Source organism: Tachypleus tridentatus, chromosome 1, assembly GCF_004210375.1.
Source record: "Tachypleus tridentatus isolate NWPU-2018 chromosome 1, ASM421037v1, whole genome shotgun sequence".
In the NCBI taxonomy this organism is placed as follows: Eukaryota; Metazoa; Arthropoda; class Merostomata; order Xiphosura; family Limulidae; genus Tachypleus; species Tachypleus tridentatus.
The window spans coordinates 95877968-95903974 of NC_134825.1; the positions used below are offsets into that span (position 1 = coordinate 95877968).

General features: G+C 31.8%; 1 protein-coding gene across 11 annotated transcripts in view; it reads left to right on the plus strand.

The window, feature by feature from the left end:
* LOC143256160 (MAP/microtubule affinity-regulating kinase 3-like) overlaps nucleotides 1–26007 on the plus strand; it is a 121387-nt gene that overhangs the window by 57584 nt on the left and 37796 nt on the right. For 10 of the 11 annotated variants that reach the window (XM_076513056.1, XM_076512975.1, XM_076513063.1 and 7 more), the window contains 5 exons: nucleotides 1075–1174; nucleotides 5260–5372; nucleotides 10770–10929; nucleotides 13629–13811; nucleotides 22341–22536. In XM_076513056.1, the coding sequence (XP_076369171.1) occupies nucleotides 1075–1174; nucleotides 5260–5372; nucleotides 10770–10929; nucleotides 13629–13811; nucleotides 22341–22536 (752 nt within the window). The remainder of the gene's footprint in view (nucleotides 1–1074; nucleotides 1175–5259; nucleotides 5373–10769; nucleotides 10930–13628; nucleotides 13812–22340; nucleotides 22537–26007) is intronic. The other variant, XM_076513050.1, reaches the window with a different exon arrangement.

Below are 26007 nucleotides of genomic sequence, written 5' to 3' on the forward strand. Positions count from 1 at the left end.
TAGATTTAATGTAATTGTCATATTTAATTTATTTGATGATTAGCTATGTATGTAAAGGCCACTCTGAGTATTTTCATTTTAACTGGATAAGAAAATGGTTTTGTAAACATTTATGTGCCAAATAAAGAATTAAAAAGAGTATTAAAAGACTGATTTAACATATCTGTTTTATAACTTTTAAGAAAGTATCTTTGTAACAAAACAATAATGTTGTGTTAAGGATTTGATATTGGAGCAAAAGAAGTGGAATATCATCTGTCATGATTCACTTGTCTTGAAAACATTTCAGTGGGGCTGGTTCTAATACAAACTATAATTGAAGGATGAAATATACGAGAACTGAAGTCCAAATGATAATAAAGTTAAGCTTGTCAGGTGGAGCAATTTATAGTTTATCATGATTGTACAATTTCATTCTTCAACAAAATCAGTAAAGCACCTTGAATATTGAATGAAATATTATAGTTTGCCAAATTAACTGCAGCTCTTAAAGGAAAAATGTGTTTATATACAGAAGATCCATACCAGTTAGTTCAAGTGTGGATGGGAGAATAATGTGGAAGTTTTAAATTGAGGGTAAAACACTCAATCACACACCTTTGAAAATCAGATCTTCCAGACTGATGGAGTTTGTAAAGTTCAGCTTGCAATTTTTTTTTTACAATTATTTTTGCTCAAATGTCAGTTATGTCATTAGAAAGATATCAAGCTTTCTCTTTTTTGTGTAATATTTTATGTTGTCAGGTAACTAAGTACTGTCTCACAAAGAAACTTTTCACAACAACACTTGTAGTGACACAGTAATGGTTCAATGGTATAAAATCTTTTCAGTCTAGAAATGTTGATGTGGGTGAGGCAGAAGTTATTTGTTTGTTATTTTTTAAAAGAAGTTTTGTGAGGTACTGAAAATATTTTGATTCACAAGTAGTCAGGGATTTGTTGCAGAGAATGCCAAAGAGTTGATAGTTTAGAGAGTTTAATACTTGCAAACATTAATATTGTATTTAGTATGATATTATTAGCTGGTTTTCAACAATTTTATGTTTCATACTAGTTATTTTATGCATTTTTCAGAATATAATGAAAGATAAGTGGATGAACATTGGCTTTGAGGATGAGGAACTGAAACCGTATGTTGAACCTATATTTGATATGCAAGATGCTAGAAGAATAGGTAAACTTTCTTTTCTTTGTCTATAGTTTGTTTTTACAATCATGTTTACTAACAATGTTGTTTCTAGTAGTATTAATAAGCATCATTACATCTTCTTGGTATCTGACACTTATTTTGCAGAATTTGAACTTTACTTTTTCTACAAAAAATATTTCACAATATATTAATTATCAAATCCATTTGTTTATTTTTTTGGCAAACTTTAACACATTTCTAATTTATCAATAAATAAAGCAAAAGTATGTAAGTGTATGATAGTCAGAATGTATTATTTCACAATAGCATTAAGATATATGAAGTTATTCTTATTTGTTGTACATGTGATTAACTTAGATATAATCATAAGGATAGATGTAATTAAAAAAAAAGCTAAGATACATTAGAACCTGTGTTAATTGAAATAGTACAGAATATATTTAAAATTTTGTATTTATCTTTTATCAATATTTCAGTATGCTTTAACGAATATTTGGTGTCATTGAGAAGCTACTCCGTTTTTGTGCAAAATTAAAAAAAATATTACTTTCTTGCTTTATGGAGTTTGAAATATCCTGCCTTGGTGGTAATTGGATTGAGTTAATTTATTTTTTACTTTCCAACAAAGATTAGTTATTAGCATAATGGAGGAATGATTATAATACTGTGCTGACTCATAAAATAAGAATAACTTGGTGCTTAAGATACTAAAATAGTGTTGTTGTTTTTTACATTGTTAGTGAAAATAAAAACTGCATTCTATTATGTTAACTAATTAAGTTTATATTATATTTAAAGATGGATAAGTACAGTTCTTAAAATAATCAGTTATTTTCTATTAAGGGGTATAAAAGATTGGTGTGCTGGCTATTTGCATCATTTGTACATTTGACACCAGTGGTTACACATTTTTTTATGTAAATTATTGCTTGTAATTGAAATTTAACCTTTATAACATATTTTAATTCAAATACTTTAGTTGGTATTTTGACTGTTTTAAATATTTAACTTTGTCAACATAGGGTTGGTGGGTTTGACTGACCCTATAGCCACTTAGCACTCTTAATAGTTTCCATACTATAACTTTTACTATAGTATGTATATCTTCACAAAATGTAGCAGACTTTTAGAAAACATTACACAACAGTTTTTTTCTAAATTTAGTATTTTTATTTAAGATTTGTCTGAATATATTGAACCATTTTTTGACTGGCTGAGTGCAAAGTTAATTTTAAATTATGATTAAAAACACTTTTGGTTATTAAAAGGTTAAAATTCAAGGGACTTGTGTATATACAAGGTGTGATCAAAAAGTTCTAAGACTTCACTTTTATTCCAAAGAATAATGTATGTACATCAGTATTATATGCTATCCCTTTCAAAGCAATCTCCCCCAGCTGATACACACTTGTTCCAATGTTCCAGCCATTTTTGGAAGTAATGCTGGAAGTCACTTTCACATTATTATGGATGGTTGGAATGCCATTAAATATCTTTCCTTTTAACCTTATTTTGATTTTTGGGAACAGTAAAAAATCACATGGGGCAAGACTTGGAGAATGCAGAGGCTGTGGTATCCCAGGAATTGTTTTTTCTGCTAAAAATTCTTGAACAGACACAACAGCGTATGAAGGCACATTCTCATGTTGAAGAAACCAGTGACTCTTCTCTCACAGCTTTTAGTAATTTCTTTTAACTTTCTCCCTCATGTGAGTTAGGACCTCTTTATAAAAGGCCTGGTTAATTGTCTAACCATGAGGTATGAATTCATGATGAAGAATACCTTGAACATTAAAAAACGTGATCAACATTGTCTTCACATTTGATTGAGACTGTTGTGCCTTTTTCGGGTGTGGCAATGATAGAGACTTCCACTGGTATGACTGAAGTTTTGTTTTGGGGTCATAACTATATACCCATGACTCATCACCAATACTAATGACATTGATAAAATTAGGACACATTTTTAACCTTCTTTTCAGATCCTTTCACACTTGTTGACGGTGAAACATTTTGGTCATCCATCAACAGTTTTGAAACAAATTTTGCAGACACTAGACACATGCAGAGTTTTTTAGTTAAAATCACCTGACACAATCCAAAGGAAATGTCCAGTTCATCAGCAATTTCACTGATAGTTAATTGTCAATTACTTCAAAATTTTTCTTTCACCTAAGTGACCATTTCATTATTGGACAATGCCAATGGTCCCCAAGAACATGGATCATCTTTGACCGATCATCTTGGAAGCATTTTATCTACTGATAAATGACAGTCTTATTTAAGCAGTCATCACCAAAGGCAGTTCCTAACATTTTGAGGATTTCTGTTTCTCCTTTGCCATTTTTCACACAAACTTGATGCAAACATATTGCTCTTTTTCTGTCCATTTTTGTTATGACATTACAACAGGGGAAAGAAATATGCCTGTCTTTGAACATGTTTTTCACAACACAGATATAAGGTCTGGGGAAATGGCTTGTTCATGGGGTAGATCACTAATTGTACTTTGTACACACCTCAGTAAAGCTCACTGCCTCTGTACTGGAACCTGTAACAGAAGTCTTTAGAACTTTTTGATCAGACCGCATGTTTATGTATGTAATATTTATAATATTAGAATCTACAAATGAACAACACTTTATAATACACAATTAAAATTTTTATTTAAACCAATCAGTTGTAAAAGTCCCTGTACATGTTTCAAAGTGGTTTCATGTCATCTTCATGAATGTGAAAAACACTTATTATGTGCTATGTAAGTACAAAAGTCATGGTTGTGTGACTACTAGTTTACAAAGAAAAATCATGTCATCAGCTTAATCTTAACCCTTCATCAGAGATTGACATCTTATGATACAAGCATTTTGCATGTGATGTTTTGAATGGCCATCTGCAAAACTTTGTTAATCTTTGTGCTTAGGGGGGGTAGGCAGAGATACAGAAGCAGCAAATAAAGGGTCAAATAAAGATGAACGTTGCATATAATACTGTTAAAAAATCAGAAAGTATGTAGATAGTGTTTTTTAATTGTGAACTCGTAATCACATGACCATAGCTTCTGTGCTTATGTAGCACACAGTAACTATTTTTTGCATCCCTGAAGATGAGGTGGATTACATTGAAATGTCTAGAGTGGCTTTTACAACAACTGATTGGTTTAAATAGAGATGTTAATTGTGTATTATAAAATTTTGTTCTTTTGTGTAATCTCCAAAACCTCCTAAATAAATATCAAACTTTTTTATAGTAAAACTTTATATTTTATCTGTTATTTACCATAACAGTATATTTAATTTTTCAGGCAGTAGGCAAATTATTAAGGTATAATTAAAAGAAAATTTATAAAATCAGAAATAAAATGAGCAGCTGTGCCATTTTTCTTTATTGTTGATCACAAAGTTTCAGAGTACTTCTAATGAGAGTTTGAACTTCTAGACAAGTCATATTTATTTTCTGTGTTCATTTCATTGTCATTCAACTGAAGTACAAATACCCTGAAAATAAATCAATTCATGAATCACTTTTTTCTTTTCATTTCAGTAGACACTGACAACTGTTTGTTGAATGACTTTTTCACTTTTTGCTCATTTCAGACAAAATTAATTGTTTATAGTTTGAGATGCTGTGATGTAGCTAGTTGATTATTCAGCTTAAGTTACAAGTTAGGAGGGGGTACCTTTTTTCTTAGCACTATTCATCTTTTGCTCAGTGTTTTCTGAAGTATTCTTTTTTTTTTTTGTTACAGTTTTGCTTAGATAGCTGTAAATTCCATAGTTGTTGAAAGGGCTGTTATGTGCATGTTCCTTTTTTCAGTAGCTAAGGTTTGTGTTGTTGATCCAATACAGACTCTCCTTTAGGGAGAACAGAAATATTTATATACTACCAGTGATTTTTTTGAAGAAGTTATTTTGTATTTAAACCAGTGCACTTAAATGGGGTAATTTCCTAAGAACATTTTCAAATTTTAAGTATAAGGCATGTGTATTTATATTTTTAAATGGTGATTACTTTAAATGAAGTTTCATATTGAACCTAAATGTTATACTTATATACATTTCTTCTTTTACAATTTTCTATTTTGTTTATTATGAATGTTGTATTTCCAGAGATTCTTCACAACCTTGGTTACATGAAAGATGAGCTGGAAGATTCACTTAAAAACAAGAAGTATGATGATATAATGGCCAATTATTTATTGCTAGGGAAAAGGCCAACTGTGGTGAGTGTTACTTGTTCTTGTGGAATTAGTAATAGTTGAGTCCATCCTCAATCCAGCTTGAAAACTTATAATACTAAAAGTTGATGTTTAATCTCTGCAGTGCAACTTTGCTGTTTATTGTGAACAAAGCAGTAGTTGGATTTTAGAGTACACCTGAATTCTATGATACTACTCTGCTTCATGCTCCAATGAATTACATCTGCTTTAAATTTTTTCTATTTCTGCATTATCTACATGGTTTCTCACTCAGAGGTAATAATCAGAAAATAAGAACCACAGTAGATTGTCCTATTTGTACAAATTGTTCTTTTTGAAGGCCACTTCAAAGAAAAGAAAAGTTTTGAAAAGTTCTGTTTGGTAGTTCTTAAGCTGTCTCATGATGATTCTATTCTTGTATTAGCTGTTTGTTTACTATAACTAATCTAAATATTAAAATGTAATTTTTTTAAATAACAAGTTACTAATTTAAAAATACCATGTCTATTTTATTTGTGGAACCATCTGTTTTCTTGTTTCTCTAGTTAACTTGTTTACAAAAATCATATTGTCAGTAAAGTGACAAAATTAAAAGTTTAACAAGGTGATATACAATGCAGAACATGACAATGTTTTAAACTGCAGTCAGTGTAAGCATTTGTGGTTTTGTAAAATTGTAAGAGCTTCAGATGTAGTTGAGTATCATTCAAATGGCTACAGAATTTGTCTTTTATTCAATTTTGGACAATTAATACCATTTTTATGTGTCACTCCATTTATAAATAAGGCAAAGCAGCTTTTGTCAGAATGGCATAATTTGTATACAAGTCGTGTAGCTCATCTATGGAAGTGATTAGTCTTTGACACTTATCATGAAACTGTACTGTTTTCTAAGACCAGCTAACAGATTTTTAAACCATCTAAAATTTTTCCACAAGCACTTCACTTTCTTCAGCAACAGCAGTAGGATACATACTTTGTGAAAATGGCCTGTATATGTTATTAAGAACAGGTATTTATTATATCATAAAGCATTTTATTAAGGTTGTGAATCAAGTTATCAGTATATTTATTTTCATGATTTTAAACTTGTCAAGGGAATATATGTTATTGTATTAATAATGTGTATTGTTTGGATTGTTTAAAATACACTACTGGAAAGTGCTTTCACACTGTCATTTTCTGCTATCTTAATTTCCTGAATAGTTCTCTCAGTAAATACAGCATTTTAATTATCTTGGGTAGGTTAAAGATTCTGTCTTTGATAAAATACTGAAAAATTGTTAATCACTGGAATTAGACATAGGAGAAGCTTGAGAGTAAAGGCAATTTTAATTTCTTTCATTAGTTTCAGCATTTCTTTTGCTTTTCTCAGCTGTATTGCTTCCAGAAACCTCCTTTTTAAGTTCTGCTATTAAAGCAGACCAAGTTCTACCAAGGGTCTTAACTATTGGCAGTAATGAAGGCTACCTCACTTCTTTGCCTTCTATAAGGAGACTGCATCAAGTTGTGAAACTTCCAGCATAGGACATGACGTATAGGATATAAATGTTTCCTTCCGTACTGTAAAACTGTATCAGATATGGCACTTGGTTTGCTGACATTTCTTACCATGTATACTTGAAATGCTGTTTGAAATGCAACTAGTGCAACTTTGTGAATAGTTGTTAGTAATTCAGAACTGCCTATTACTATGATTTTGTCATAGCTGCTGTAGAAAATGCTCTCCCAGTATGATGCTATAGTAATTTTGAAATAGCTACAGCAGATGTGGATTCATATGGTGTACTCAGTTTATTCAGTCCTCAGTTTGATTCAAGTCCTTTGAGTACATCAGCTTATAAGTCCTGTTACTCAGTTTGTTCTGTTGTTCATGTGCATACATTCCATGGAAAGCAAGCTATTGACCATTGCAAGTCTAGGGTGAGTTCTCAATTCCTGCATGCTAGTGATTTTTCTGAAATGAATATGATACAAAGAAGGAGACAATAACAGCTAACCAGAATTTCTCACTCAAGTAAAGTATAATTTTTATAGTCTTCAAACTTGTTCATTTACAGAACCATCAAACCTAAAATCAGATCTCTCTTGTCTAACCCACCTGTCAGATCCTCTTCCTGAAATTGCAAGCAGTTCTCTCAGACATTTATTACTAAATTATTTATAACACATAAAAAGCCAATATTTTAATTTATCAAAAACATATTATATTACATTAGTTTCTCTACAAAAAATTCTCAATTTTGTTCTTAGCTCAAATTGTATTTCCACAAGAAACACATCAATGAGCTTAGATGAATTTCTAACAGCACTTGTTGAATATTTAGAAAGCTAGAAAAACTAAGATAGTCATTGGACATTGTCTGCTATTTGCATGTGATTATTTTGCTATTTGATACATTATTTAATTAAATAGTAGTACCACATTATAAAAATTAGTCATGTGTCATCAACAATTGAAGGTATATATATAAAAGGCAACCCAGGTAAGTATTTTTAATTTTTCATGTGTATTCTTTATTTATTATTATGTAAGTAACTAAAATATAAAAACTAAAGTAAAATAAAGAATAATAATAATTATTCAGAAATTATGCTTGTGAGAATTCATGCATTGTGTAATTGGATGTCATAATGTGAGCTGCATGTTCTCAATGAGATTTTCAATTTATATGCTATGAATATTAGTTAGAAATGGTTTAAAGGGCAATAAAACAATAAAAAATAAGTATAAATAGATGTATACTGTTATGAGTTTAAAGCTATTTAGGATAAACAAATGAGTTTCATGTTACAGTTTAAAGTCATTCTAGTAACAAAAAAAGGGTAATTTAGATTTATTTGGTGGTTATGAAGTCAGTCAAGTTAACCAATCTTGTAAGGTGTTATGGTAGGAAAAAAAAAAGATAAATTATGAAGTTTTACTGAAAAACATTTGGAATTTATTTAGTAGGTTTAAGAGGTTATGCAAATAAAATTTGAAATTTTAGAGAAAAAGAAAAGTATTTTTAGTCTTAACATGAAAATTACTTTCACTTGGACTAGTAAAAATAAAAACTCTTTATATATGGATAAATCTTTTGTAAAAATACTTCATTAAAAAATCTGAACTTTTATGTTCAAAAGACTTCTAATGTTTACTGAATGTCTGCCAGATTTTGTGAAGATAAATGTACTGTATCAAAAGTTATAGTATGGAAACTAATGAGTATAATCAATTTGAATGATCCTGTGGTGAGCAAGTTAATGCTACATCTTTGATCATGTCATGCAATAAATGGACAAAAGTTTAATTAGGGTTTATTTATAATTAATGCACTTGTCAAAATACACACTGTTTATTACGTTTTTCATTTATGATCTAGTGTTTTGGAAATTTTCATTTAATATGCAGAAATAATATTAACTTTTTATCTTGAGTTTTAACTCATCTTTGTTATAAAACAATATATATTAGTTGCACAAAATTGATTCACTTTGGTTCATTATTTCTTTTAATTTTCTGGCTAGAAAGATAGAACTATGTGTATTATCCACTTGGAAAATTAAAACAGTTGCTTCTCAATCTCCCTACAGTAGCTAAAAACTGAAACTTTAAAGCACAAAGATGTTTGAACAGTTACCACTAACACAATATTTAAAAAAAGGTTTAAGCCACTAAAATGTGTGTTAATAAATACTGGGTAAACAAGTAATTGAACGTGGTTGAGATGCTGTAAATTTTAGGTTTGCTATGCTACTTGATCTAGTAAGAAGATAAACATCTGCCACTGTCCACTTTGTTAAATTCAGTTATTTTGTCAAGTTCACAGCTTTCCTTTTTAATACCTTGTCTTTTCCTATATGGTAACAATTACACATGGAGTACAGAAAGTATGTGCTTGCTGACAAATACCAGTGTGACTGATTATTATTTTTTACTTTGAATTTTGTCACAAGTTTTTGCTTTTGAGATGAAATATCAAAAACAAAATGTATTCCACTGACAACTTCTGATCAGAATGCTTTAGAAGCATCTGAGAAACAACATTGTGATTGTAACATTAAGCTTTTAGATGGAGTCAGTTTGTGGGATATTGCTAATGTTGAATGGGTACCAGCCTTGAATGATGTGAAATCATTACCTGTATTAACCTATCTGGGTATTGTAAGTTATCTAATTTCAACTCTAAGTCTGTATATGTTAAATGGTCTTTGATGTTGTAATGGACTTGACAACTATAATCAGTTTGGGTGTTATTGGGTATGAAGTGTTGTTATCAGAGTTAAAGATGACTTACAGATTTTGTCAACAAAATTTTGTATTAGTCACTTCACAGTCCCTCTAAGATCCCACTAGGCAGCTAGTATAACCACTAGTAATTGTATATAAAATTACAGCCTGACACAGACTGTACTTATTTCATAGAATATCATGCTGAAAGCCATCACCAAAGTTTGTGTATCTGCCTGTTTCTCTGGCTAGTTCTTGCTGACTTTCATAAATAGGCTTTAACAATTATCCATTGCACTGTCTCCAGTAAAAGATCTTTGTGGCAGGTGCCTGATGGGAATGCAGGCATATTCTCCAGGTCTTCCCTACAGGAAATTTTCTCTCCATTTTTGAGTGAAGCACAGGAAATCCTTACCATTTGTCAGCTCTTACCTACAGAGGTGCTGGACCATAGAGAATTCTTACTGATTGGAACTTAACATTGGGGTTAGAATAAGGGGACCCTCTGTGATGAGAAGTGGGCAAGGATGTTTCAGAAGCTTAGAGCAGGTCACCTCAATTCATAATGATATTAATGAGTCTAAACTTTATTTGAACCAAATTTTGTCATGGTAATGTAAATATTTCACAAGAATATGAGCTAGTTTAGATCTTGTGGTTATTCAGTCAGTTTGATAAAACACTTCATTATTGAATTCAAAGTTACAATAAGATGCAATTTTTTGAAATGTTCAAAATATATTTAAGTAAACTCTACTTTTCTTTGTCTTTGTTAGATCAGAGATCTAAAGTTTTCTTTTAAAACTGTTTATGCTAAATGTAATAAAAACATTTTCATAGAAGCAATAATTTATCATAATGCATGCAACAGTTTAACTTATTGGTGAAAGGCAGTTACCTAAAAAGTTGGGTGAAATTTTTTTTAAGTTTGTGCTTCAATTTTGAAATATAATGATTTTAAATAGTTTCTCTAACCAGGGTGTAACTTTGGTAAAATTTCATAAAACTATCAAAATGTGAAGCTAATTGTCTCTTGTGATATAGCATTACCACAATTAAACTTTATGTGATGTGTTTGTTTTGTTTTGTATATGTTAACTAAGTCTTAAGCTGTGTAAAAATCAAAATGAAGGAGTTACAGTCTTTTGTTATATAACTTAAGCAATCCTATTGAATATTGTGATATGCTTATCATTGTTTATTCACAGAACGAAATTTGTGGTTCACGATCGGGATCCAATGTGTCACTTCGAGTACTACGTCCCTTGGTAGAGAGCTCCACAAATGAATCTTTGTCACAAGGAAAAGTTCAAAGAAGTGTATCTGCAACAGCAAAGCCTCGTTGCAGTAATCATGTGGACATTGGAGGTAAAGTTTTGTAGTTTGGTGATTTTTGTGGGTTCATGGTATGTCATTCTGCTCAAAGTTTGTTGCAAAGTAAATACCAGATAGTTGATACAAGTAGGAGTTTTTCAGTCAGTTGTAAAAAGAATTAAGCCTTTACAGTGTTTTTAGTTTGCTGATATTAAAACAGTTTTGTCTTTTTGTATGTGGTGTTTTTTTTCCCACTTGACTACTGAGGAACATGTTCTGTTACAAGAATAGGGCTGGATGTGACTTAGTATTTAGTAAACCCAAATTTTTCACAACTCTTCACTTAGGAGCCTTAAGTGTGCTACACGAGTGACAGTCAACTCCCACTATTCAATCACACAAGAGTAACCTGGTCAACATTAAGTTTAGGAACTTTGAATGCTAAAATCTGGGATTTAATTTCCAAGTGTAAATCAGAGTGCAAGATTGATCATGGTGTCCAAAATTCTGAAACAAAATTAGAATTTAGAATATAGAAAGCAAACTGATATAACCATCCTTGTATCAGATATTATTATTAAAACCTTTAAGCACATGAAAACAAAAAATCTATACATATAAAAAAATCACCAGACAAAATTAATGATGAATTAGACAAAATAAAACAATACTTCACAAACATCAACAAGATTCTTCCACAAACTGTAGAAAACTTTATACGCACACATCTAGACAAAAAGAAAAATCAATTAACAAAAATAAATATATCCCACGATTTTAAAAATCACGAAACCATATGCTGCTGCATACCATATATTCCTGACATCAGTAGAAAAATAACCAACATTTGGCAAAAATTAGTAACAAAATATGAAATTCCAGTTAATACCAAATTTATTCAAAAACCAGGCACAAAACTGAGGTCTATACTATGTAAAAACTACACTGACAAACACCACACCAACATTATTTATAAAATACAATGTGATAACTGCCACAACTTCTATATTGGAGAAACAAGTAGAAAAATGGAAACCAGATTCAAAGAACACAGAAAGTCACCTTCACGCATTTTCAAATACTGCATATCAAATAAACACAATGTAACCATAGAAAACACTCAAATACTAAATAAAGAAACAATATAAACAAATTCAAAATTAAAGAAGCCTTACTTATACAACAACTCAAGCCCAAACTAAACCAATACAAAGGAACACCTTTATACCTATATTAATCAATATAATCCAACATCTAAGCACGCCCTCTACATTCCTACACTCAATTACACAACTGTTTTCAAACATATGGTCAGCTATCAGCCAATTACCTCTTTCTTTCTTTGTGAACCTGATGATGACCGAAGAAGGTCGAAACATTGTTGGCTCCTCTACATAGTGCTTTCTCTACCCATACCGGCCATTTTTACATATATAAAAAAATCATACACAGAATTGTTAACAAGGTAAATTATAGGTGTATAACAGTACCCCTGTGTACTTCCTTAAATAAGGAACACTTGGTCCTTTTGTATTTCTTTTAAGATAATGAATAGTTTTTTTAACTGCACTCCCAATACTGTGGTTAATATAAAGTTTCTCATTGTTATTCAATCAGCAACTGTTGAGTTTCTCCAGAGCTTTCAGCTGTTAGCTTTGTAACTGCAGTTTTTTCCTTCACCTTTTACTGGAACATTCATAGTTTGCTTTTAATAGCTAGTTTAATGCTTCTATTTCATTTTCTGGGTACTTTAACAAATGCTAGAGCCATATTTATATTAATATACCAGATGTAGTAATTGCTCAAATGGTAGCTGAACTTATGTGGTGATGGTTTGTAATTGTATCTATTCTTCTTTCTGTATGTATGTATACTATTAAAAGTGTGTTGAGAATACAAGTCTAGATAATTGGTTAAGTTTTGCCTTTGGATATTCATTTTAATATGGAATAGGACTGTTAAAATTTTATATTTATCATAAACTCAGCTCTATTATTAACAGTTTCCATCAGCATTAATACACATGTCCTGAAATAGAATATTGCTACTTCTCTGTAGGTGAGGCTACATACTCTAGGTCATAGTATGGTAAAATATTCATAGGTTCTTTTATCTTTGTCAGTGGACCAAGTAAAAACCATCTAATTCCCTTATGGTAGGATCGTGCTGTATGGAGACCTTCCAGGGATCCAGACATTCATCCATTTGTTTGCTGTGTATGGTAATCCATGAATGAGATGAAAGGATCCTGATGGTTAAGTGCTACCTGAGTCAATATACTTACACCTCTTTGGCCTTGGAAACCATCCAGGCATCTTGAGGTTTAAGAATAGGTTTTAGGGTCTCAAACACAACTCTGGTATTCAGCTTTGTGTTTCTGGTTCTCTTAGGATGCTGGGGGTACCTTGTTTAAAACTGTGTTCATACCATTTAACCCACACAGGTGGGTATTGTAATAAGTTTCTTTGTTTTTTTTATGAAGGGGGAAGATATTGAATCCTCTTGATGTTATTACAAAAGCAGTTGTGGAGCTTCAATGGTATATTAAGGTTTTGTGAATCATTTGGTGACCTGTGAATCTTACAGAAAATTGTTGGTATTTTATAGTAGTAGTATTAAATAAAAGTGTTGCATTTTTGTAGTCAGATGCTGATTTTAAATAATTTTTTCTAGAATTGTCAAGGATGTTTTCCAAAGTTTTATGCAGTTTGTAGCAAATGTTATTCAAGAACATAATGTAATAATTTTATTAGACAGTCATAATGCTAAAAAAACAAGTGATGGACCACCTTTGTACAAGAAACAAACTGTAGTGGAAACAACAGAATCAAAGAATGTGGGAAATGCAGATGCAGTTACAACAGTTAATTCTTCTGGTCAACATTATATTAAAACGACAATACCTGTTGTGGAGAATTTTGTGACTGGAAAACTTGGTAAGAGACCTGTGATACGAGTTGAGATTTGTTTATATATGATTGGGTTTTGCCTTTTATTTTTTAATAAAGAATATTTTCAGTAATAATTGTTTAAAATAATTTTAGTTTGTTTCTGTCTTTTCAAATAGTATTGATGGATATTTGTGCAATGATTGGCTGCTTCTTCCCCTGCATATATTTGTAAAACACTTTTTGTATTTTGATATGCAGAATAGACTGATCATAAAGACTGTAAACACAGACATTTAGTTATTTATTAGTTAGTCTGTAAGATAATAGGAAGGTGGGAGCAAGGATCTCATTTTTTAAGAGACATGATTGTGGATACCTGTCTAGTAATGGTAGTTCACTGACTAGCTGTTGAAAGACATCTGTTATCAGATTCTGCCAACAGTTGCAATAAAAATGGAAAACAGTGAACAGTTAGGTGATACTGACTGTATGCTGCAAGTGAGAACTCAGTGTGAGTGGAAAAGATTATTGAATAGACATACAAACTTGTCTAAATTGACTGACTGCTTCACTAATGGTTGGAATTTGAATATCTTTCAGTGGAACATACAAAGGATATTGTAGAAACTGTCATAACATAGTTGAAATCTGGTTCAAAAGTACATTGGATTTCAATATGGTACATTACCTCAACTCACTTAGATAGCTATTCACATTTGGTGCTGCTCTCTGTATACAATTTTTTTGCACATACCATAAGGTGCGAGATTCCATGCGACTCAAGATTGACATGGCTCAACTGCACCTCACATGCAAATAATCATGCAAAAACCTTTCATTAATATGAGTGTGATAAACTCTCCTGACACATGACTCCTTCTATTCGATTCTACTGAACTTTCACTTCTTATTTGGCAGTACTATCATCAAGACAATTTTTTATATGCAAAAACGGCTCGTTTGGGTTGTATATAAACGAGCCAAACGGCTCGTTTGGCATATAAATTTCTCAACAAGTGGGTTTCTCGACATCACTGAAGACAATTTTTTGTTCTTGCTCTCTTCTTTTAATTTAAAATATCATATGAAATGGAGATATTTTCTGTTTTTTCCACTTGACTTTACCTGTTTTAAGTACATTTATTGCTCTTCCCTTTTTTTGATTTTTCACCAAAGCTTATTTTTCAGACTTCTCCTGCCACACTCATATGTCATGTTCTTTCTTTCATAATTTGTTAATAGTTCACTCTTGCATTTAATTATACATTACTTGTAACTAATAGGGACTCAAAGTTTTTGTTTATCAGAATATTTGTTCTATATAGTATTATATTCTGAACAGTTATATGTCAGTTTCACTAAGAACACCAACAGCCTTCCTGTAAGAAAGTTAATGGCTAGCTTATATGAATTTATAATAATTCTTGTTACAGAGTTAGAAAGCAAGAAAATTTTTGAATAGGTAAAGGAATTTGTCTACATTTTGCACATTATTAGTCTATATTGTTTATAGCATTATTAAATAGAAATTATTAATTGCAATACTATGAGTAGAAAAAAAATTAAGGTTAAGTATCTTCAGCAACCAAGAGCAAGGAAAAGGAAAATTTGATAAGTATTTTATGATTTTCAAGTTTATTTTTTATGTATGGTTATAAAACAAGCTATGATATAAAAATGAGGATATTTCTAAGTTATTTAAGATTAGATTAAATAAAATAAATAATAATAACAATAATAATAATAAAATAAAAATGTTAAAAATGTTTTACAAGGCACACATGTGAGCTACTTGCTCTAATTGTAGTAGTTCATGGGTAATGTAATTCAATAGTGTAATGTGAGCTACCCATTTCCCAAGTGGTTTGCAACTTATAAGCTCGTGAACAGTGATTGGTCATGGTTGGAAGGACAACAAAACAAAATGGACCTGGTATGGCCAGGTGGGTTAAAGCACTTGACTCGTAATCCAAGGATCTTGGATTCAAATCCCCATTGCACCAAACATGCTTGCCCTTTCAGACATGGGATGTTATAATGTGCAGTCAATTCCACCATTCATTGGTAAAAGAGTAGTTCAAGAGTAGGCGGTGGGTGTTGATGACTAGCTGCCTTCCCTCTAGTCTTACACTTCTAAATTAGGGATGGCTAGTGCAGATAGCCCTTGAGTAGTTTTGTGCAAAATTTAAAAAACAACAAAATAACAAACAATAAAATTTAATTATAAATAGATGTATGCTGTTATGAACTTAGAGATAATTAGGATAAATGAATATAATTTTATATTACGATATGAAGTCATTATAGATAGGCAAAAATGGTAATTTATTTTTTTAGTATGAGGTTGGTCAGATTTACCATTCCAATTTTGAGTTATTTTAGAAAAAATTATATATAAACTATCATGTTTTACTGAAAAAAACATTTGAAATGTATTTAAGAGGTCTTGGAGATTACACATAAGAAGTTTGAAATTTTTGAGATAAGGCATAGTATTTCTAATTTTAACATGAAAATGACTTTGCACATGTGCTATTGAAAACAAATAAGATATTTATGGACAAATCTTTATTTTATTTTATCAGATATGCTTCACAAAAATATGATTTTTTGTTTGTTAAAGAATTGTATTATTACATGTAATACTGTCAAGTTTTGTGAAAATATACACACTATATTGTAAGTTAGAAGTATTAAATCTAGAAAAACTTTAAACGAGTGCTAAGTGGTCATGTGGTCAGTCGTGTAGACTGGCCCTGTATTGAAAGAGATAATAATGTCCTTTTCTACTATAATATAAGTTTAGGCTTACAATGTGTCTTTATAATTGTAGGCTCACTTGTCATACATGTTACTGGTAAGTCATAAATGAGGTTAAACATGTTGTTTCTTCAACAAATACCATTCACTAAATTTTTTATTTTTGGTATGCACTTTCTTAATTTTACAATACAATGACATTTTCGTTTTCTTAATTAATTATATTTATATTTCTTGCAATAAGTTTTGCTTTTCATGATCCCTGGGTCTGAGGTCTGCCCAACCTTCTCCCACTGTTGTTCACCTTCTTTTTCAAGCTTCTGAACTTATTTAGGACAACATTTATTTTGACAGTTTTCCTTCACCTGATTATGAATTGGCCTTTCAAGGCCTCTACTGCAGAGTATGTTTGGCACTAGGCCTACTGCAGTTCTTTTTATATACATTTTACAGTTCTTTTTTACTCCTTTTCCAGACATTTTTATTTTCAGTTCATCCTGGGCCTTTTTGTTTTTCTTTTCAGAGATGGTGTTGGCATGCATCACTCTCCATTGGCTTTGATTAATTTTTCCCTAGCAGCTTACAGTTTGATAGACTGTTTTTTTATTTTCTTGCTTCTCTGTACTTTGAATATCTATTTATCTATGGTGGGCTGAATCTGTTAATCTGATCCCTTTATTTTTTAAGTTTTCCATCTTCTGTTTTCCCCTGTTGCCTCTTTTACTGGTATTGACCACCATAAATCACTTCTGAAGCACTCTGTCTATTTTTTTGAGAAATTTTTTGGGCTACCTTCCTCCTCCTTACTGTCATGTTGGGGTGATTGTCATCTTTGGCTCCTTCCCTAGAAATATGGCTTCTTTGCTTTTGGAGTCTTCTAAGGTGGGACACTGTCTTGTTTCAAGTTTATTTCCTTTCTAGTTCTTATTGGGATTTATGGGAAGCTCTTTTCCTCCACTGGTCTTTTTTTTTTGGGGGTGAGGGGGAGTTACTCCTGTGATTTAAAATTATGTTGGGTATCTGTATTGCTACATATGATATTTTTTTCTTTTTTAGTTACTAGTTTGTCTCTTTAGCCATTGCAATCTCTACTCATGTTCCATATCTGGCACTTTCCTGTTATGTGCTTGTAATACATCTGAGCATTCCTCCCTTTGTCACATATTCTCAGTTCTAATTGATCTGTTCCATTTCATTTACTTCTTTCCTTTTTCCCTGCATTGTTTGTTATCGCACCATGGTGGGTCCCTTCTCCAAACCTGAGGATACACATGGTTGATGTTTTGTATTCTGAAGCTAGCATTCCTGTTTTTCATCCCTTGTGGTGCTGTCTTAAGTTTATTTACCAAGGGGTTGGGTACTACTTTTGTTCCTTGCCCTTGAGGGTTGTTTCAGATCTATAAGTCTTTGACTCTGGTGACTTATTCACTTGTATTGTTTATTGATGTATTCAGACAGGGGTTGGACCTATTTATAAATTTATTTTCTCATCTCATTTACCACTTTCCCTGGGGGTATTTCATTTGTCTTTGCTACTCTGTGTAGGTCTTTGTGAGTGGTCCTTCCTAGCTGACACAGATTTAGTTTTTTCAGTTGCTTCACCTTAATTTGTCCTTTTTGTTTTTCATCAATTTTTCCCACCCTCCACTTTGGTGGCTCATGGGGAATGTTCTTTTTTCTTCATTTTCATTTCCTTCTATCTTCCACCTTCAATCTCAGTCAGATCTGGTTGATTTGCTCTGTCCTGCACCTGTTCTGGGTTGCTTTGCTACCTTCAAGGCTTCTTTTCATTAGTTTCTTTTCCAGCTATTTCATTCCATGCCACCAATCAGGTTTGTGACTTTTTTCTTCCTCTTTTATTCTGTGGATTTGGCTTAAGATTAGATTGGGCATTTATTCCTTGTCTTCTGTTTTCTTTGTAATAAATTTCTGGTGTTTTCACTTTGGTTAAAGCACCTGTTATTTTACCTGTTTCACTTTCTGATTGTTGTTGTTTTTTTTGGGGATAACTTCTGTGATTTAGCATCAAGTGGGTATTTGTATTGCTACACATTCCAAATATATCCAATAGATATTTGGATCTCAGTATCCTGCAAGGAGGTTTTGGATGTAGTTCACTCAGTATGTTCCACCACAACCCAGCCACTCCACACACAGGGGTGCATTTTTATTCATCCAGCCTTCTCATTGTGGGATCGAGTTACAATATCCTTGCAAGTTTTGGATTGTAGTTGATTCACCAACAGTGAGACATAAGAATGAAATTCACCCCTTTGACTTGGGAGCCCTCATCCAACCCTCATTTGGATACTTCTGTTGATCACTAAGACTATATCTCATAAGTTTATCTTCCATTATCTACTTCTGGTGACTTTTCTCATCTGGGCACTGTCTTCCACCTGAGACTGTGGCTGGATAAGATGCATTTGTGTGTGTGTGTGTGTGTATATATATATATATATATATATATAATTTATTTTTCAGGGCCATGTCCCTTTTTTTCTTTAATGGATCTTGCTTTGTGACAAGTGGTGCCTGTCCAGGTTTACTCAGATCAGTTAAATCTGCATTGTAAGGCCATGATGACTTAACAATTATAATTTTTATGCCTGCCAAATGGTTTAGATGGGGTGTTCCAGAATATTTCACATAGATTTGCATCAAGGTGTATTTGTTTCATTCATATGACTTTTTTGGACTGTACTAACTCATAGAGTTCGTTGGTAAAGCAGCAGGAGATAGTTGTCCATTTGTACCATTCCTTAGATCAAATAAATCGACAATGGTCTGCTTTACAAAATAGGGTTTTCATGGCCTCTCACTGCACTGTCTCTGGTGTTTCTCTAGACTCTCCATTATGTCCCCTTGCTCATTTTTTCTTCCACTAAAGTATAGCAGCCCTTATCCTTTTCCAGTTTTGAATCATTGAGGTGGTGGACCATGAAGACATTCTCCTGAATGTGATAATGATGTAAGATACAGATAATTATAAAACCATTCAGTTGAGAATAAGGGAATGATGTAAGTGACTAGGTGTCCTTCAGTCAGATGCTCCATCTCTGTAAGCGATTTCCTAATAAATGTTGTAGATGTAGAGCAAGCAGTCAGAATTTCTGCTCACTCTGTTGATTGGGACTTCTTATTTTACCCCCCCCCACCACCACACACACACACAGGTGTTTATTTCTTTGATCATTTACACTCTTGTTTCTTCCTCTTTTGTTGTGGACCATGGTGGTGAAGCTTGCAGATTAATATGGTTCTTTCTCTTATACTATACCCTGATGACTTTTTTATTCTGAGTATGTTCTTGCACTGGGAGTGATTTGTGTTGGATTGGTTTAGAGTAAGATAGTTTACATTATAGAAACTCCTTTACTATATCAGTTGTTTGAATGTTGGGTTTCTGTATCAGTCAAACAATTTATCATATTGCTGTCATGTGTCTCTGTCATAAATTGTGGTATGAAGTTAACTCTGGTCTGCTAAACATAAAGTGAAGATGGTATAATTCTCTTTTCCTGCACTCTTATGGATTTTGGTCATTAGTGACTGAGTTTTGGATTGTAGTTGACTTATTAACAGTGAGACATCAGAATACAATTCATCCCATTGAAAGGGAGTCTTCATCCATCCATCATGCAACCTCCTCAGTACCCCATGAGGAAGTTTTAGATTAGAGAGAACCAATCAACACAAGTCCACACATAGGATTGGGTTCTCTGTCTTTCTCCCTTGATCTCCTCTATCTGTGTTATGGTTATCTCTTTGACTATTTCTCATTCTTCTCTTATGGAAATGTTATTCCCATTTGGATAGTCCCAGCCTATGCCACGGTTGGGGGAGTTGGTACCATGCAGTAGGCATCCTCTGAAACTAGATATTAAGTTCTCAAATTGACAGCTGAAAGCTAATCCTCATGTTATACCCAGGACTTATAGTTTTTCCTAATCCCTGATTCATGGATTAGAGGTGAAAATGGTATGACCCTTATTCTACCCTTGCTTGGGCATCAGTACCCTACAAGGAGTTTTTGGATGTAGTTGACTTACTTAGTGTAGTCTGCCATACCCCAACCACTCTACAGCCAGAGGTGCATCTTTATACACCTGCCTTTATCATTGTGGGATTGAGTTACAATATCTTTCTCTGGCTAAGACCACTTTCTTGCCACATTCTTTCTCACTTATATCTGCTTCTCTAATTTTCTGACTGTATAGTCTACACATTCGACAAATGGGCAAAGAGTACTGTACTGGAAGTCATAAGTTTCCTATAGTGAAAATGCATTTCCTCAATTCACACTTTCCATCCTTTCATCCAACTTTTCCAGTGCTGAGATCTGCCAAACTTTGAATTGATACTTTGGTAGAGAATTGTAGAAGGGAGTCACTTGCATCATGTGAGCATGTCATGCTTCTATATGCATGAGAGATATTCTAGAATTTTGCAATTTCAAAAGGGGGTTGAGTGAAAGGTTTGCATATAGAGGGCAGCAGTGAATGGGAATAGCATAACTTGTGACAGAAGTACTTATTGGAAATGCATTTTCGTTACAGGAAAATTATAATTTTTGTACTATTCACAATTTATTTGTACCTAATAAAAGTGTTTTCATTCATTCATTCTTTGTATTTGTATTTATTTATATGGCTTTAGAAATAGACTAGATTGAACATTATATTGTTTTGTATATTTAGGATTGTATGTCATATTAACGTTATGCTGTTAATTAAGGAAAGAGAATTATTTTAAGTACTGTTTGTCTTAATTAGAAGGCCAGTTAAATTATAATATTTGTAGAAATGTATTTACTCTGTAAGGACTATTGTTCTTTGTTTTTAGGTACATTAGTTAAAAATATAAAAATTATTCACTGTAAGAGATCATCATAATAAAAAAGTAGGCTTAAAATTAATTGGCAACAGTAGCAGAAATCACAATTTTAAAGATAGGTAATTTATTTCGTATTTTCACATGCATTTTTTATTGTTATAAAAGTAGCTAAAACATAAAAGTTGAAACTTGTTAGGTTAGAAAAGGTTGGAATATATATAATAATGTAAAACTAATAGTAATAGAAGCTCTTCACAAGGTATTTTATGCTTTTGCCAAGTGATTTACAGCTTGTATTCCAGGATTATTAAATAGGCAGGGTTTGAAAAGCAATAAAACCATAAAATTAAGTAGAAACATATGCAGAATATTACATGCCTTAAGATATTTAGGATAAACAGTTGTAGTTTTCTGCAGTTTTTCTAGAAGGATTTGTTCCATATTTTTATATTGCAGTTACAATATAAAAATATGGAACAAATCCTTCTAGAAAAACTGCAGAAAACTACAACTGTTTATCCTAAATATCTTATTTGTTCCATATTTTTATATTGCAGTTACAATGTTGATCAAATTGGCCAAGTTTGTATAGAGTTAGGATAGAGAAAACAACAAGTAAAATAGAAAGTTTGACTGAATAAAAATGTTATTTATTTTAGGATGTTTTAGATTTAAAAAGTGTCTAATATTGACTCTTATTTCATTTATTCATGGATAAACCTTTAGTAGAAACACTAAATAAAAAACGTATTTTTAGGGGTTCAAAAGACATAACGTTCACTAAAATTCTGCCAAATTTTTTATGGTATATAAAACATAATAATTATAGTATGGAAACACTGATAGTTTGTGATTACAAGGTTAGTCAGTGTACAATTGAAATTGGAAAATTATGTGTTAACTTTAAAGTGTTGTGATATTAGAGTGCAACAGATTTTTATATCATATATCATGTCTTCTGTTACAATGTTTGTACAGCAGCAGTCTCAAATACATCGACTTCCAACTCTCCAAGAACAACAGCTAGCTCTTCTAGATGTTATATTTCTGTCAGGAAGCCCTCTACAATCACTCCAGGAAAACATCTTCCTAGTGGAATTCCACGGCGCACCACTTGCGATAATAAAACTGTCAGCATTGGAAAAAATGTTGACCAAGAACTTGGAGTGGAAAGGTTTGTTTATCAATATTTTATTTCCTTTCTTATTTTTCAGAAACCAATAATTAAAGATAATAGTCTAAAGTTATTGAAGTAAAGGATTTGGGATATATTTGGGATCTTTTCTTTGGGATATTTTGTGATGGCTATGATATGAAGTTTTAATTGTATATTGCTGTACTGACCCGTATTTGCTGCATGTATCACTGATTAGATTATTTCACTTAATTTTCCATTTCTATTCAAAACACATAGATGATTAATTTTTCAAGTCCAGTGGCCAATAGATCATTGTATGCAGGTGATATAGCATTAATGGCAAGCAGTATTGTTATAGGTTATGTTTTTTATTTAATAGTAGACATTTACTAGGAGGAGTTTTAGCTGTATAGATACAGCCAGATCAGTGTGCACCTATCATAATCTGTATACAGAGCTACATTCAAATTTAATTAAACTACATTATTAACAGTATATGTCAGTTAATTCTGGATAAAAATATAGTTTATAATTTAAATTCCAGTGTATGTTGTAGTTTTTATTAACAAAAGGAAATATTTAAATAAATTCACAATCTTTTCTTTTATGTGTTATGTGACACTTCTTTTTTCTGAATTGTGCATTTTAGAATTTCTTACACATTATACATTATTTATATACAGGATAAAATTAAAACTTGTAATTCATTTTGTTTTATTGAGTTATATGCCATAAACTGAAACTTGTATGTCATGCCTCTCCAAGCAAATGCTGTCTTTTAAAAAAAATTGGATAATTCTCCCTGAGATTTGTTATTGGATTATTTATAACAAATAGGAAGAAAATATAATTTACTTCTCTTTTTATGAGGTTATCTTATTCTCACAGTTAGCTTGAGTCGATTACATAGTTTACTATTGTCTAAATTATCCCAACCAGGTAAGGAAAAGACTTAGATTCTCAGTTAGAATGTCAGTTGAATTATAACAGTTTTAGAACATTGTTTCTTTTTGTTTCTTGGTAATATTTTAGGTTCTAAATTGCATAATTAAAATAAGTAAACATTAAATAAAGATGTAATAACATCTCTGTAAGAAAATGGGGTTAACTTTCATCAAGACTTCAAGAGCAAAAATGTACAAGACTTACATGTAAGTACTTAATGGATTTCTTTTTTATGTATATTTTTTACTCTTTGTACAAAAGTAACTAAAATATAAAAATAGAAATCTATTATGTTAGATGAGAAAAATTAATTTAAAAAATCTGTATCATGAGCTTATTTCACGTATACAGCATGATATAATTTGACTGCAAGTTGATAATTCTATGCTATTTTTACACAGTTTCCCCATTGTAACAATTTGTTTTGGAACTAATCAAACTAGCAGTAAAGCAATAAATGTAAATTACTGGAAAATTTGAATTACATTAGCTGTGTCTTTAAGCACAAATAGTGTGTATTGTCTAACAATTTGCAGTCATTCTAAAAAAAGGGAGTAGTTTATTTTATTTTATATATTTTTAGTATTTATAAGGTCAGTCAAACAGTTGTAAGGTAGGAAAAATAACATAAAATATAAAGTTTTACAAGAAAAAATGTTTGATGTTCATGCAGGTGGTTCTACAAGTTATGCAAATGAAATATTTAAATTGTAAAATAAAAAATATTTTTAACCTTAACATTAAATTTGCCTTTCATTCAAACTAGTCAGACTCTGACTCTGTAAATCCACAGGCATGTTTTTAGTAAAAACACTTAAGTTAAAAAAAATTATTTTCATACAAAAAACTTGTAATAATTAGTAAAAACTTGTTATATTTCTTGAAAATAAACATCTAGCATTAAAAGTTGTAGTGTATAATTTGTGATTATGTGCAGCTAAAAATATAATTAAAATGGCTGAACCCTTGTATGGCAAATTAATGTCAGTTGATGAGCAGTTAACTCAAGTGACTATGATATTTGTGAGCGTATGACATACAATTTGAACACTGTGAAAACACTAGCTATACTAGAGTAGTTAGTGTAAAGTTGTTGATTAATTAATGACACTTTTAATTAGTTCATTGTAAATTTTGATTTTTTGTTTAAACAATGTACTAACTGATTACAAATCATATGTTGCATAGTTCAATTGCATTGAATTAGCCATTGTTCACAATAGCAAGATTATTGCATCATGTAATTAAAAGTTTCTAAGTTTCTCATTGATTTAATTGATTATTATTGCATCAGAGTAACTAGTGTTGCATGAACTGTTCTATACTTTTATTGGGTATAAATATGAGTTGAAAAATCATTATTTAGTGCTAATTTTAGATTGTGTGATCATGAGTTCATTCATAAAGAGTTTATAGTAGCAGTTATTAAAGTGAAATTATCTTAGACTGTACTGTAATAACAGAGTTAGTTAGTTAGTTAGTTATCACCATTAGATTCCATCTAGGAACATAGGGCCGCAATCGCTTGCAGATTCTTCAACAAGTATTTACGTGAGTAGGTTGTTAGCCCACTGCACCGAGCCGTCCCTAATTTAGCAGTGTAAGACTAGAGGGAAAGCAGCTAGTCATCACCACCCATTCCAACTCTTGGGCTACTCTTTTACCAACGAATAGTGGGATTGACCATCACATTATAATGCCCCCACAGCTGGGAGGGCGAGCATATTTGGCATGATGCTGGTGCGAACCCCGCGACCCTCTGATTACGAGTCGCACGCCTTACGCGCGCTAGGCCATGCCAGGCCCGTAATAACAGAGTAAAGAAGAATAATTCATTTTGTTAATTTTTTCTAAAGTAACTGATCTAGCCTGTGTAGAAGTTGATGAAAAATAGAGACAGTTGTTTAAGGCTCTTGATAAAACTGTGGTAACCAATGTTGTTGCAAACATTTGTATGTATGTTTGATTTGTTTTATACATATTATTTTAAAACAAGTGGATTATGTTGCTGTTTGTTTATAGTTGAAATGTATTGCCAGTCATAGGCATCTACTATAAAGAATGTGGTCTTACAAAAACTAACAGTTTGTGACCAGATTCTACAGGTGATGTGACAACTGCCAAAGGACAATACTTAGAGGGAAGGTAGCCAAAGTGCTACTGCATGAGAAGCATCTCATACAAGAACCATTCAGCAGAACGTTTGTGGACTTAATTGGACTACTATCATCTGTATCCAACAAGGACAACTGGTACATATTGACAGCAGTAAACTGTGCAACACTTTACCAATATGCTATAGTAATGTAAAAGATGGAGATAGAGAGAGTAGCAGAAGCCCTTTTGGAAGAATTTTGCAGAGGAGGCTTTCTAAATGAAGTCTCAAATGAGAGATGGTCCCATTTCACGTCAAAACTAGTAGTAGAGGTGTGCAGACATATCAACACTAGATAGTTCTTTTCCACCCCATACAATCCCAGGTGTAATGGATGCTGTGAGAGAGTCAATAGATTTTTAAAGAGCATGCTGAATAAGATGTACCATGAAAGCGACCATGTGACA